Raw genomic sequence first — 14,884 nt, forward strand, 5'->3', positions numbered from 1 at the left:
CATGGGGATGAAACTCGTGTTAATTTTTCTGACACACAGAAAGGCTTGGTTGGCAGCTCTTTCATTTCCATGCTTGGGTTGGTGTATGTATGCCAGTGGTCTTCCTTTGATGCTTCCCACAGAAATGTGTTCCTTCTGGTCAGAAACCCAACAGCCATTTGGCCTGATTCTGACTCAAAATAAGGCTGATTCCCTTTAAAGTTACTACTACTACAACATCTGAAAAAAAAAGCAGTCCAGGAATTCACTGGTCGTGGGCTGAGGTCTGAGTCAGTGCCGAGCAATTCGTTGTGCAGGGCAGACACGAGAGCAGTTTGTGATTCCAAATAAAGATCATTAATTCAAAAGCTTAGCACGTGTGTGGTGAGGCTGGTGGTTATCCTACGCTGTTTGGTGCGCTGCTGGCATTCCCGATCCTTGAAAGTCTTGCCAGCTCCAGCCAGCAATGTGCTTTGTGCTGGTTTGGGGTTAAAATGCTTCAGTCACTGAGGGTAGAGGCAATCAGAGCAGCCTCCTGTGACAAACATGATCGGGGGAAAAAAGAAATGGAGAATATATTTTTTTGTAAATTTTTAATGCTCTGCTTAAACTTCTGAAGGAAACACACCAGTTAAAAAGCCTATCTACATAATATGATTTTTGCTAATGTTTTTAGATGGAAATGAAGCTTTTTGATAGAACCTTTCGTTTCAATAGAAATTTTCTCCCAATATTTCCTGTGAATTTCCCAAGCATTTAGATGATGGCATGGGATGGAGAGAAGCTTGTGAGTTCTGCAGCTGGGGTCCCCCGCTGCCACACATGACGAGCGATCCTGGTGGTGGTGCCCACTGCCTTGGGCTGGGGTTAGGGTCTTTTCTACCCCCAGGAGGACAAATCAGACAGGAGTGTGCAGGAGAGGATCACGGCTAGTAGGGGGAACAGAGAGAAGTGAAAATCAACCCATGGACCTCCCAGACCAGGGAAGCATTGCTGAAGTGGTTGCCTGATGTTTATGAAGACCTACCACAGCTGGCAGCCATCAGGAAAGGCTCCTTCAAGTCACAGGCAGGGAGGACAGCCTGCCCTTCCTTTCCCCCTTGGTTTCTATTTCAAAGCAGGACCTGCCGGTCACTAGGGCTTGTTAAATGTCAGCAGCCTTGGCTCAAAGCCTGGTTCTGGACGTGGGAGTGGTTTACTGGGGTTTTCTGTGCTCCCCCTTCTGCCACAGATTTTGGGGTCAGTGCTGACACAGTGCCTGGATTAGGTGGGGCTGAGTCCACGGGTGTGAAGTGGTGGTTGCTATTTCCACCAGACAGCTGCCGTGCTGTTGGCTAGTTTTATCTTATTATTTTTTTCCCAGGGAAGCTGTCTCATGGGTATTTAGTCTCTCTCCTAATCCTGCTGAAAAGATTGATTCAGTTCTTAGAAATGGGTGTTTGGGATAAGAAGTCTGAAAAAAAAATTGCTCTTTCCTCTACTTTCTAGGACTAGAGTTCATAGTAAATAAAAAGGTTACATTAAAAAATGCCTACAATTTCTGCCAGTAATTTCTCCTCTAGCAGAACCTGCCCTGGCACCAGCGTTGTCCAGCAGAGATATCAGCTTGGAAGTGTTAATAATTCTCAGTTATTCATCTCGCTGCCTTTTGCTGTAGCTTTGTGTTATCTGCTTGCAAGCAGGGATGCCAAAGCTGCTGGACTTGCAGCCAGTCACAGCTCTGTGGAGCAAGACTCAGATGTGATTTATGGACAGCGATACCAGCAGATACCGATGGTATCAGGCAGCTCAGAAACGTGCAGCATCGTGTGACAATGCGTGCCTTGTTGAACATGTACGTAGAAGTACTGAGCTCCTAGGTACTTCAATAAATGGATTGCTAATTATTTATGTTAGCATAATGTTCAGGAAGGACACTTTCACTCTGTTCTTTGCATTCTTTTATACCCAAGGGAATAAGCTCTTCTTATGATATATTCCAGCCATTCTTAGAACAAAAGGTATCAGGTATTTATCACAAACCTGGCCTTTGTCTCGGGGAACAGATGTCAGAGCTTGTTAATGGAGGTGGTGGTACAGAAAGCAGTGCCTAGCCAAGTTGTCATCCAAGTGAGGAACAGTGTGCAGTGGTCCTGAGCACCACAGAACTAGCAGGATGTGTGCCCAGATCTCCAGACCCATAGCAGCACGTGAGCAGGAAGGGTCTGGACGGCCAGCCACCCCGCCTGTGCCAAAGGCGAGGTACGCACAGAACTGATTTACCAAGATTTTGTTGCACTCGCTGCAGTGTTTGAATTTCTGTTTGTGCTTTGGCAGGGATGCGAATCCTAATGTTTGGTGTGGGGCAGACCCTGACTACTGAGGTCAGGCCACGATGACTCCTGCTCTGTGCTCACGCAGGATGGGTCTGGGGGAGTTTGAGCCTTATGGCCAGCAGCAGTTTGCATCATGGTGTCTCTGATGCTTTGGCCAGGCCCTGTGCTGGTGTTGCTGTGTCAGTCCTGTGCTTGGTTGCTCCTTTTGATGCTAATTTCAGCCATTGCACTTCCATGATTCATCCTATTTTTCATTTTGTACGAGACTCCTTCCTGTAAGCCTACCAAATCTCAAAGTTTCTGTACAACCCGTTAAGAAACAAAAAGGGCTGCACATCAATCCATTTATCTTTGTGCAGTTATCTCCTTAAACCTTGTCTGTGCTCTTTTCTGCTTTCCACAGCTGATCCCTGCTCCCGGCCCTGGCTCATCCGGCACCTCTGCTTTGTTCTCAGCTCTTTGCTGCACAGCCGGGACAGCTTCGGCAGGATTGTCAGGACATGCTTGCCAGCTGGCTCCCTTCATCTCTCAGTTTCCCATATTTTTAATGACCATTTCCGACTCATTCTGGCCCAACTCACAGTGGCTTCTGTGAGCTTTCAGCTGGACTGTGGAAGAGTGGGGAAAAATGAAGCAAAAAGCTGGCGCTTGGGCAAATGTCACAGAGCTGATTGCAGCCTTCCCTCACTGGGGCACTGAGGCTGTTTTCCACACACATCTGCGAACAGTTTAGAGGCACAGGCTGCAGTGCAGCTGTAAATTAGCACTGTTTTTGCAGGCTTTGCTGAAGATGCACCTCTGCTCTTCCGTGGTCCTCCAAGCACTTTCTGGACACCAGCTTTCTGCCAGCTGGTCCTTCAGAGCTGTAAGACCCCATGGCTCCTAGGCTGGACACTAACCCATAACACTTCTAAAATCTGCAGGGCCCTCTTTTCCTCATGCCACTGCTTGGACGGCCTGCCTGGGCTGCTGGCAATGGTCACAGCCTGCAGCATCCAGCCCTCCTTGTGAGAAACATGGTGCTTAAGGCTGGGCACCCACCACCTGCATCATTTACCCAAAAAACTCAAATGTGGACTTCTAGATCCAGAGCCACCACATCATCCCATTGCTCTTCCATTTCTCTCAATGCAAGTGGCTTTGTTTAGGATGCTGCTGTGTTTTTTTCTCACTAGGTAAAATTTGTCTGGGGTTTTATAATTTTCCAAATGTGGCTGATTCATGGGCAGACCTGGCAGTGACAGCTTAGCCATGTGTGCATGGGCAGTTCCCATGATTTTTTTCGTATGATTAGACTGAAATTCCATGGGGCAACTCTCCATGGAAAGTGGTGAGCTGTAGGATTTCCTATATAAATTAGCTAGGTGATTAAAACATTAAAGATGTGAGAATTTATGAATAATTATGTTTTTTGACTAGGGGGCTTTGCTACAGGTTGAGCAGACTGTTTTTAACATCAAGCCTATTAAGGAAGACAGGACTGGAACAAAGACCTTCAGCCGCTGAGCATTTACTGGTGCCATGGGACTATTTCATCCCCCCTCACTCCTGTTTCCTCCTTGATGAGCTCTGAGACAAACCAATGAACATATCGAGCACCCTCCTCTCAGCTTGTAGCACAAACGTGCCCGATGACAGCACAAATCCATCTTAGCTTGCTAGAGACTGATGGTGCATTTTGCAGCAACATCCCAGGTGGATGTTCAAGATTATCTGTTGGTTTGAAGTGTGTGGTGCTCCCGGGCTGCTGGGGTTTATAAGGGTGCAATTACCTTGTGAGGATGGAGGGAAGGGAAAAGAGGAGTGAAGTCATTGGCATGGGTGCAGAAGTTAAAATTAGAAGTCTCTGAATGTGATAGGCCTTGGTTTAAATTTGTTTCGTGTTGCTTCTGCTCAAATGGCATCAACAGAGCTGACGTAACGTGAATGTTCTGGTCGTGGAAAGGTAGGGACAGGTGTCCTATAGAATAGATACTCTGCTCCTCGGGTCCTGGCTTGCTGCTGCCTCTGTTGCCATCCAACATCTCAGCATGGTTTTTCCTGATCTCCAGCACCTCCTGCTGCTTGAGTCTGGCCCCTTCCGCACAGCAATGCTGAGCCTGCTCTTCCCTGGCCCACGCTTGGCAGCAGCATTAAGTCAGTCAGTAAGTCAAGGACAGGGTTTTAAGTCGTGGAGCTGCTCTGTGAGCACAGCCACATCCTTCCAGTTTGCCGGACGTCCTGCTTAGTACTTGCCACGCAGTAAAATTGCAGAGTTTGAAATTTTTTTTTTCCTGTTACCTTTATGGTAGATGGCCACTTCCCTAAGAGCTCAGCAGCATGTTATAAGGAACTGAGGAAAAACTGGCTTCTGGGCAGGTGGAGATCAGTCTTGGGTGCTGCGTGCTGTGGGTGCTCTGTGCCTCTTGGAGCATCACTGCATGGGACCTGGCGCTGCGGTGCCATGGTGCTGTATCCCTGGGGGATGCCCGTGTCTGACAACCTCCTTCCAGCTCTCCCATGCTCCACAGGAGAGGTCCTCCACTGCTCCTAATGGCAGCTCTGGAATTAGGGAAGGTTTGGCAAAGTGTCAGGTCGCAGTAAAGGTTGGGTCCATGTGGGCACGCTTTTGTTGGTTTGGTTGTAATAGTGGTGGCTCCTAGTGTGTTCACTGCAGGTGGCTGGGTGCTTGCACATCCCACCGTGGGCTAGCTGCTCAGCACCCACTGCCTTGATACAGCAGCCTGGGAACAAACCTGGCAAAAACTAGTGGAAATCACCCATCAGCACTTTAAATTAGGCAGTGAAGAAGGAGTTGGTGAGAGGGTTTTGACTAACTGCATGGTTGGCTTGTGTCTTAAATCAAGATTTTTTTTGTTGAAACGTTGAAGGAAGAACTACACTAATTAGTGAATGAAGCTTTGCCATGCTCTCTGTGGGTAATGTGTGTCTTGCAGCTCTTCACTCAGGGAGTTCATGTCTTTGTGGATTGTGGATACTGTGACAATATTTCTTCCTTTACTGTGTCCCAAAACGCCAAAGCTCTTTCATCTTTTGAAGAAATTTCATTTTTAGTTTTTAAGAATCACTTGGGTTTGGGATCTGTACTTCTTACCAGAGTTACAACAGCATACCATAGGAAATGCACCCTGCTCTCTGGATGGTCTCCATGAATAAGGTGCTCTGTTTGAAATTAATTTTTGCTCAGATAAAGTATATAACCAGACCCTACTTCAGATATTAAGAAACACCATGCATTGGTACCTAAGGAATCCCTGAATTTATTGTGGCAAAAAGCTCTGGCAGGTAATTTCTAGCGTAACTGAGGGGGTTATTTTCTTTTCACTGTCTCATTCTTAAAATGGTGTATTCTTTCCTGTAAGTACAGGGTGCTGTTCTCTAAGGGTCAAAGCCAGGCCTGCTTGCTGTGTGTAAGCAGCCTCTTAAACAAGCCGATACTGTGGATTTTCCTACAGTCTGATTAAAGCTCAGCAGCTCTGCAAATTATTGGTTTCCAGCAGATACAATTTTCAATATAATGACAGGTATAAAATCTGAAGCAGCCTGAATATGTCTATTCACGCTTTGGAAATGGGAATTTGCATTTAATCCCATTTTTCCCCTCTCTTTCTTTTCTCTTTTTTGACATTAGGATTCTGGCAACCGCTGGGACTGACTTTGACCTGCGGACCCTGCGAGCTGTCCGAGTGCTGCGGCCCCTGAAGCTGGTGTCAGGAATCCCAAGTGAGTGTCATGATAATGTCACAGCTAAGGGGCTCTAGAGCTTTTCTGAGCTGTTGTTCCTCTGCTTCTTCGTGGTCTGTGGCTCCTTGTTTTTGCTAGCTCCTGGTTTTGTTCCCCCAGGCTGTGGATAGCGCCTGATTTCAGCAGTGCAGGTGGGTGGCAGGGAGTTGTCCTGAGATGCCTGTGCCATTGGTGTTGGATTGTTTCAATTCAGATACAAAGCCATGAGGCCAAAATTTTGCAGCTTTCAGGCCCCTAGCCCTGAGCTTGGATCTTCCAACAACTTCAGCTGAGCATCTCACACCCTGCTGGGGTGTTTGTTGCTTCTGTAGCACCACGGAAAAAACTAAGGCATAGAATGGATAGGACTTACTCTTGCCTTCTCATTTGCAACTTGATCTTTTTTACATGCCAAAGTGAAGGGTCTGATGGGGAACTGCATATTGTCTTGCTTATGCCCTGAGACTGCCCAAGCCCTGGCACCATTGCTTATTGTGTTTTTGCCTGTCATTGCTCACCAGCTCTCTGCCTGCTAGAGGGGATGGCTGTCAGGAGTATATTTCATTTCTGAGCATGGAACAGGAAGGTTTTCCCTGCAGCAAACCCCTCAGCTCTGTGGGATGCTCCTCATTAACCCCCGGGCAGCCCCTCTCCTCTCAGGCTGTGGGCTGGGATGTCAGCTCTGCTACCTCGGGGCTGAAATGCCAGTGCCATAGAGATCCAGCAAGGGGTTATGCCAGATACTAACAGCATCCAAAAAATCCTGAAATCAGCATCCTTTTGCAGGCAGGGCTTCAGTCTGAATCCCCACATAGCACAGGTCCTTGGCTAGGTTTTGGAAAAATGTTATTTATTTATAGAGTCTCTAATAAGGAGGTGCTGCTGGCTCTTTCTTATGTTTGTCTTGCCCATATCTAAGGATGTCAGGGAAGTAAGGTTTGTGGAAGTACCAATATGTTTTTTTTTATAATAGGGTAGCTCAGAATGGGCTTTGTGTGCCTGAAATATTTTCTACTTTCTCTACATACGACAGTTCTTTCAGTGAAAGATATTGCTTCTGCTGATGAATGTTATGGGGGAGAAAAGGCCTCAAGCTGGGGAATTTTGACACAAACTGTTTCCAGCCAACACAAGTATCTGCTCACTGATTTCAGTATTGAGGAAGAGGGACTAAAGTAATTGTATAAGTGTTTCCATAAGCACAGTGTCCCTGCATGGGGCTGTGGTCCTGCAGGAGTGTTCCCGTCCTGGGGGAATACGTGCTCTCCAGCCTGGTGACATGCCCTGGACCAGCACAGTGTTTTTCCATACAGCATCCTTTGCTCTCATGTTTTAGTGATGCTGCAAAAGCTGTGTGCACTGTGCTTTTCCCACCCCGTTTTAAAAATGTACGGCCTTGAGGTTCATTCATTTACGAGCATCCTATACTCTTTTTTCTTCTACACGCCAGGTATTTTTTCCTCTCCAACAGATATTAATACTTTTTTCTGTGTGCCCCACATTGACCTCGGTAGAGCTGCATAGAACAAAGTGGCAAGGCACCGATGACCCTTCCTTCTCAGCACCTCCGAGCGGGCCGCCAAGGTGGCTCTCAGCTGCCAGTTATCGCTGAATTTATTTTGTTATGTGCGTCCGCGTGACGCTATCTGACACCTCCATCTCGCCAGCCTCTCTAGCCTTATCTCTTCTGGTTTTAATTGAAAATGAGTTTCAGAGCCAGTGAAAAAGCTGTAGATGGAGAGCCCTGGAAGACGGCGTTTGGGTCTCTTTTCCTTTTGCTTCTGCATTGCTCTGCTGGAACCAGGCCTAAGGCCACCCCCACGGTCACAGGATCTGCCTTAAGGGCCTGGTTCAGCTCCCAGCTGAGTCCTCAGACTCTACTGGCTGCAGGAAAAGTCCTTTTTGTGTCTCTGAAGCTTAGGAGGGCTTTGAGTCTGTGATCTGAAGTAAGAGGGTCAGAAAAAGGTAACTCCTGACTGTGTGTCTGACATCCTCAGAGTGTGATGTGTGTAGTGTTGTCTTTACAGCACCCTGGGAAACACAGCACCACATGACATTGCCAGTCCTAATCTTGCCCTTAGACAACCCCTTACCTCCTGCTCCAACCCTTGTTTTCCATCCCTTGCTGACTACCTGTTTCTCCCCGCCCCACAGGTTTGCAGGTTGTCCTCAAGTCCATCATGAAGGCGATGGTGCCCCTGCTTCAGATCGGGTTGCTCCTCTTCTTCGCCATCGTGATGTTTGCCATCATCGGGCTGGAGTTCTACATGGGGAAGTTTCACAAAACCTGCTTCTCCAACGAGACAGGTGAGACTGGGGCTTTGCTGCCATCCCAGTGGATTGTCTTGATGTTTCCAGGCCCCATCACCTCATCGGGTTGCTTTCCATCTCCATAAGATGCTTTTCTCCATCCTGCTCTTACGTTGTTTTTCCTTCTCAATGTTTGCTGTATTCCCTCTGTCTTTACCCCCATACTCTAAGAGATGACAGACTTTTTCCCCCCTACAAGCACTGGGACAGATCCTTCTGTCACTTTTACACCCAGTCTTGATGCTGGTGGGTTGCTGTCAGTCTACACAAGAGCGAGAAGAAGGTGCTTAGGACCCCCTGGTATGGGAGACTTGTTTTTCATAAGAGACATGCAGAAACAAATTCCGGTGGTTCCAGCTTGTTGAAGGGTTGGTTTTAGTTTCAGTTTGTTGGTCTCTGTTCACATTTTCAGTGGGTTTTGCTCTCTGAACAGTTTTCTGACTGGGGAATTTCCTTGGAAGGTTTCTGGGGTATGAGAACATCAGTGAGATCAGAAAGGGTGAAAAGACTGGGAGCAAGGAAAGGAAAAAAAAAAAAAGAGAGAAAAAGAAAAAGAAAAAAAAAAAGGCGAATAAATGGAAGGCAAGGGGCCCTCTGATGGAGAAGGGATAAAAATGTCCTTCAAACAGGGCAGGGCAGGGAGTGGTCATGAAGGTGAATAGGAAGAGGGTCTGGTGAGGGGCACCATGCAGCCTTGGCAGCACAGCAGGTGCTCAGGCTCATCGAATTTGTTTCAATTTAAAAGCACACAGACAAACAAAAGCCATTTTTTCCCCATGTAATTTTTTAATATTCCTGTTAGAGTAGTGCTAATATGTGCTGATTATCTGGACTATCCACAGATGGAAATATTGTTCCTGTCTCCAAAAGATTGCAATTTAAGGTATAATTGACTGTCTTTAAAGCACAGTCTTGTATTTTCAGTGATTATCACTAATAGGTCTTCATATTGATTTATTTATATGCATTCAAATGGTAATAAAAGAACATCCCAGCCAAATCTCTGGGCATCCTTCGCAAGGCTTTATAACAAACAACAACATGGAAACAGTTTAATATATTCAGTTTACACAGAGCTTTGCAAAAGCAGGGAGAAATTGTTTTCTTGCTTATGTTCATTAGCGAAACAGAACACAACTTGTAAAGGACAGTCAGGTGTTTAGAGATTGCTTGCAAGCAAAACATGGTGCTTCCTGGAAGAAGTGAATTTTCAGGCTGGATTTGTAGGAGAGGAAAATCTTGTTGCTGTGCGTGTGTTTGGTGCCAAGCAGAAGGTCTCAGCTCACTGCGACGTCTCAGGCTACCGCAGCGGTCACAGAGGAAAAACAACGGCGACAGCATCGGTGTGTAGGATGTAGCAACATTCTTGCTGAGGTGGGGAAGGAGAAAGCATTTCTGAAGAGGTTTGCATTTTCAAGGGTTGTTGTCAGATCTGTTGAATTGCAGCCCCGGAATGAGATGGGTGAGTTCTTGCATCCTGGTTTGCAGGTGGTGGCTGCAGGCTGGGAGTGCTGGGCTCTGCGCCTCGTTCTCTGCTATGGTGGCTGTCGCCAATGGGAAAAAGAAGAATTCATTTATTTATTTGCCCCTCCAGAAACTGGTTAACTTGATATGGAAAGATAAACCCCAGTGCTGTTCCTGTTCTCTGCAAACAGCTCTCTGACCTTGGTGAAGGCTGAGAGGTCTCCATGCCAAGCTGGGGGCTGAGGACAGAATTGCCACACGTACAAATTGGGTGTAAGTGGCTGCTGCTTGCTGGGGGGGCTCAGATAGGAGCTGGGAGCACAGCCAAAAGATGCTGCTGTGCACCTTGCATCGTGGCATCACGGTACCTGGAGGCTCGGCGGCAGCGCAGGCTGGCGGTGCAGAAGGCACCTGCGCTTACGGGCACTGCCCCTGCTTTTCTTGAGGGGAAATGCATCCATTGTTGGGTGAATTATGGGGATCGATTCGAGCTGCTGCGCAGGAAACGGCGCGGTGGTGTTTCTGGAAGGGCAGGGCAGCGAGGCTTCCTGGCGCTGCGGTCCCCTGTGAGCGGAGCAGCCGTGCATCCCGCGGTGCCGTCAGCCCAGCCGTTCACTCCTAAGTGCTTGTCGGCTCCGAAGAGGTGCATTAACGAGCCCAGGCCTGATACCACGGGCTCCAAAGGCTGACTTCAGTGTGGAAATGTGAACCTCATTAAAGAGATGCCTCTGTCAAAGGGTAGCAGACTAGCGAATGAGGACTTGCTCACACTGGTTTCTGTTCTAAATCCCCAAAGTGAGCAAATTCCGGAGATTTTCCCTGGAATTGGGAGCCAGATGAGTGGTACCAGCCGTGACTTCAGCTCACTGTGCAGGGAACTGAGTGGAGGTGTCAGCAGTAAATGTTGCTGCAGCCCTGACAGCCCAGGAGCCCTGGGTAGGTCAGTAATAGTCTGCACCAGAGGGAAGCTGGGGACCAAAATACAGCAAATGGGTCGTTCAGGGCTGTTGCCACTCAGACGGACAGACTGTTCTGAGCTCATGAAAACACCTCTTAATTTTGATGAAAAATGGGTAAAAAAAAAAAAAAAAAAGTATTGGCTGTGCTTTTTCCAGTGCCTGACTTGCTTTCCTCTCCCTGCATCCTCCATGCAGCCTACTCTGCTGACACAGGGGTTTTAAGTGACTGCCCTCTGCAGCTCCTCACCCAGCCCAAGTGCCCTGAAGCTGAAGGAGAAAAGAGGAAAGAAGAGCATCATGTTTATTTCCCCCCTTTTTTTCCTTGACACTCCCGTTTCTTCCTGTTTCTTCCCCAGCCATGGGAGCAGGGACCGGTTCTGGTCCATCAGCATCTCTCTCTCAAAAAGAACAAGGATGTGTGTCGCATTTTCAGAGCACTACCTGGTAACAAAAGGCCAAACAGAGAGAAAACTGGATCCTTTGTTAAGGCACGCTCACGAACGGTCTGCAAGAGCCAGATTTGATATTTTCTTTGTGCAGCCCTGTCTCACCAAGCCCTTACGAAAGCCTGTGGTGACCCATATGGGAGCTGGGGAGAGATGCCCTGCTTTAAGGTGTTGAGTCAACAGGAAAATGTCGCACACGCACACACACACGTCCTGCAGCCAGTGACGGTCTTGTTTTCCTCCTGCAGGCTTTGCTCTATGGAATGATTATTCCTAATTATTGTTAGCGCTGATTTTGTTTCCCCCCTGGTGAATTTGATTTTGTGGAGTTTGTTGCTCCATTACCATAACATGTCACTTTTAAAACCATTTAATATTTCCAGAATTGCATCTCTGTGTAAATAGGAACATTGCTTAGTGTATTTATTTGCTTTAGAAAAATAAAGTGCTGGGTTTTCCAACTGCTCTCTGTTGGTGTTCACGATGTCTCTGGAGGGCTGCAATGTGTCACAGCTGGCCCTGGAAGACATGGGCCACTCTTTTGGCCATCTCTGGAGGTCCTTAACCACAACAGACTTTTTCTTCCTTGCTTCCCTGGGTCTGTGGAGTGACCCCTGCTGCAGTCAAGCTGTTAGCAGGATGCTTCCTCTGCCAGCATTGCCCTTTGGGCAGAAACACAAAGCTTACAGTGGGGCTGGAGCTGTTGGTCCAGCTCAGGGGCTGCTGTGGTGGTACTGCCTTGTAATGCAGCCAGAGGCTCCCCGTGCGGCTGTGGTCCAGTGTCTGGACAGCTCTGGGGCCATCTGCAAGCAGCTCTTGTGTAAGGCACGAGTGCAGAACCTGCCCTTGTGTTATAATGTTATAGTGCCAATATTTAGCACTTTAATACACCTTTATGCAGCATAGCTGTGTCTCAGTGTCTCTTTGTTTGCACCATTCCCATGCCTTTGTTTTTACTTTACTGTGCTTTTCGTGTGTGTGTGTGTGTGTTTTTCTCATTTGTGGCACTAACAGTTGTGGTTTAGAGATGGAACTCGATAGGTCAGGTTGGACAAGCTGATCTTGAAAGTCTTTTCCAACCCATGTTGTCATGGCTCTGAGATTCTACACATGACATGGCTGAAGAATTAATTGCAAATCGTGAGCACTTTGGGGTTAGCTCTGCTCCACCCTGCCGTTAAACTGCCGCCTTATAGCACGGCAGGATTTACATGTAAATGCTCACGAGTGTAACAGCTTTTACATGCCCAGAGTGGCACAAGGAAGCCTGAAATACAACCCAGTCTCATGTGATGGCACAAGGAGGACACGGCTGCACCAGCTGCCTTGCCTGGCTTTGGTCGGTGACTTTTTCTCCCCTCTGCTCTCCTCTGCAGGCGACGAGGTGGGAGATTTTCCTTGCGGAGAGGAGCCCCCTGCCAGGCAGTGTGAGGTTGGGACGACCTGCAGGGAGTACTGGCAAGGGCCCAACTACGGCATCACCAACTTCGACAACATCCTCTTTGCTGTGCTCACCGTCTTCCAGTGCATCACCATGGAGGGATGGACCGACATCCTCTACAATGTGAGTCTGCTGATGGGGCTGGGCTGTACGACTGTGGGGGTGCTGGTGTACAGCTTGCACTAGTTTAAGAATGGTTTGCAGGACAAAGAAGTCAGTTTATGCTTTTTTTTTTTTTTTTTTTTTTTCTTATTGATTAGCAGCTGAAGGTTTCCTCTCTCAGTTGGGTCCAGCCTTTGTGATAGGCTTTGTAATCTGCAGCAATGAACGGTGAGGGCTGGATTTTTGCATAGAGATTCAGTACTAATTTTGACAACATCAGTACAATTTTGCAAAGCCCTATCCATCACCTTCATGCCTGGCATGACCCTGGCTAAAGAGAAGATACGCCAGGCTGAATTGTGTCAGTAGGGCCTCTGCTGCCTCCACCTCTGCCAGCCAGAACCATGACTGTTGCAAACACTTAAGGTCAAAACCTCTTGGTCAGTTTTATTGCTCTCCTTCTTAAAAAAGTGGAACAACCCCACACAACTGAATGACTTTGTATTTCTGGTAGTGTAATGCTGTCGCTTGTGTCTCTAATTTATACTTAGGCTTTTGAGGTGTCCTGTACTGAGGCAAGCTCCTAATCCTTGCCTTCTTTGTGGGCCAGGAGGTGATTTACACAGGCTGGGAATAGATCCCTCCGGCTGGTTTCCAGTGACTGTATCCTATTTTCTTGTGAAGTGTGCCCAGCCTCTCTTTGGGAGTCAGCAGGGACTTATGTGCCTGTCGCAGACCTGTTGTCCGCAGCTTCATGCTTTGCTTGGATCTTCCCATATTTCCAGTATTTCCACAGTGGGTGTAACAGGTTGGGGGATGGTCTGTCTGGTTTGTACTCTCATTTTCTGTGGTAGTAAAGGGCTTTGTCGAGTCCAGGGGCATGAAGGAGAGAGCACTTTCCTTTCTCTTTTCCAACTCACTTTAGGAATGATGATAATTTAGCAATGATGATGATTTAGCAATGTATGCCTACAGCAGCTGCTGCTTTCTGTTGACTGTATGGGGACAGGCGGTGAGACAGCTATGTGTGGAAGATCTGAATTACCCCACCCTGTCTTAGACAAAAGTGCTAATGTGGAAAAATAACTGGAGTAGGCATTAATAGATCATTTCAGTGTCTGGTAGGACGACAAAATATTCAGTCTACTACATTATAGACTCTGGACCCATGCTGGGCTCGTTTGCAGACCTTCCTGTGAGGGTTTCTGTAGCAACAGGAGAGTATTATTAATATCAACCACAGTAAATTGCAAGGTACAATTCTGCTGTGTTTGAAGCCAATATATCTGATTTATTACCTTTACCGTTTGTTGCTCAGTTCCTTCATTTCTTCCAAGTCTTTGCCTTAGAGTGATCTCAAGAAGGGCTCATTTCCCCATTGCATGCCCTCCCCTTGCCCTGAAACTTCATCACACAACCAGTTTCTCCTACTCTCATTCAACAATCCCACTGCCTCCTTCTACTGCCAACTGTTGTAAGAAAAGCCCATTAGCATCCTGGCTGGAATTGATTAATCAATATGTGGTGTATTAGATCATCTTCTTCCAAACTGCCTTTTGTACCATACGCAAAAAAAAAAAAAAAAAAAAAAAAAGAAAAAAAGAGAGAGAGAGAGCTTAGTATTGGGATATTGATTTTGGGGGTTGCTTTGAAAATTATTATAGTATCATTTTAGATGTCCATTAATCTAATTGGAAACAGATGCCTGGATGAGATGCAGTACATATTTGCTGTACAATGCCAGGCATTGTACAGCTCTTGCCTCAGACCCCGGGTTAGGTTGTAATGGTTGGTGGGTTCACATCTCTGATAGATGTGAGGATCTTTGGGTGGTCTTGCAGGGTGGAGGATGAGCAGTGCGTGTAGTGTTACTGGGCCACTTGGCAGGCTGCACACAGCCGACACCAGCAGCCAGCTCTGCCCCCTTCTTTGGCCCTCCCCTCCACGCTGTCACCCTGTCCTGTGCTGCTCTGCTTGCTGAAGAGCTGGCTGTGCTTTTGCAGGTTAGCAGCCAAGAAAAGGTGTGGGTGGAGAGAAGATCCACTTTGTACAGTCCTTAACTTTTTCACGGCTTCAGTCATCTGCTGTTTTCTGGCTGCTTGGCTTTTATCTTGGTTTATTCTGTGCCCACTCTAGGTTTGTCAA

General features: G+C 47.3%; 1 protein-coding gene across 2 annotated transcripts in view; it reads left to right on the forward strand.

Moving 5' to 3' along the window:
* The window catches only part of LOC309885706 (voltage-dependent N-type calcium channel subunit alpha-1B-like), a gene marked incomplete at both ends in the record, with an annotated part of 282,028 nt that overhangs the window by 95,210 nt on the left and 171,934 nt on the right, over window positions 1–14,884 (forward strand). For both annotated transcript variants that reach the window (XM_082775940.1, XM_082775939.1), the window contains 3 exons: window positions 5,926–6,017; window positions 8,172–8,324; window positions 12,573–12,760. In XM_082775940.1, the coding sequence (XP_082632066.1) occupies window positions 5,926–6,017; window positions 8,172–8,324; window positions 12,573–12,760 (433 nt within the window). The remainder of the gene's footprint in view (window positions 1–5,925; window positions 6,018–8,171; window positions 8,325–12,572; window positions 12,761–14,884) is intronic.

The sequence above is a fragment of the Aythya marila genome (assembly GCF_965140915.1).
Source record: "Aythya marila genome assembly, chromosome: 19".
In the NCBI taxonomy this organism is placed as follows: Eukaryota; Metazoa; Chordata; class Aves; order Anseriformes; family Anatidae; genus Aythya; species Aythya marila.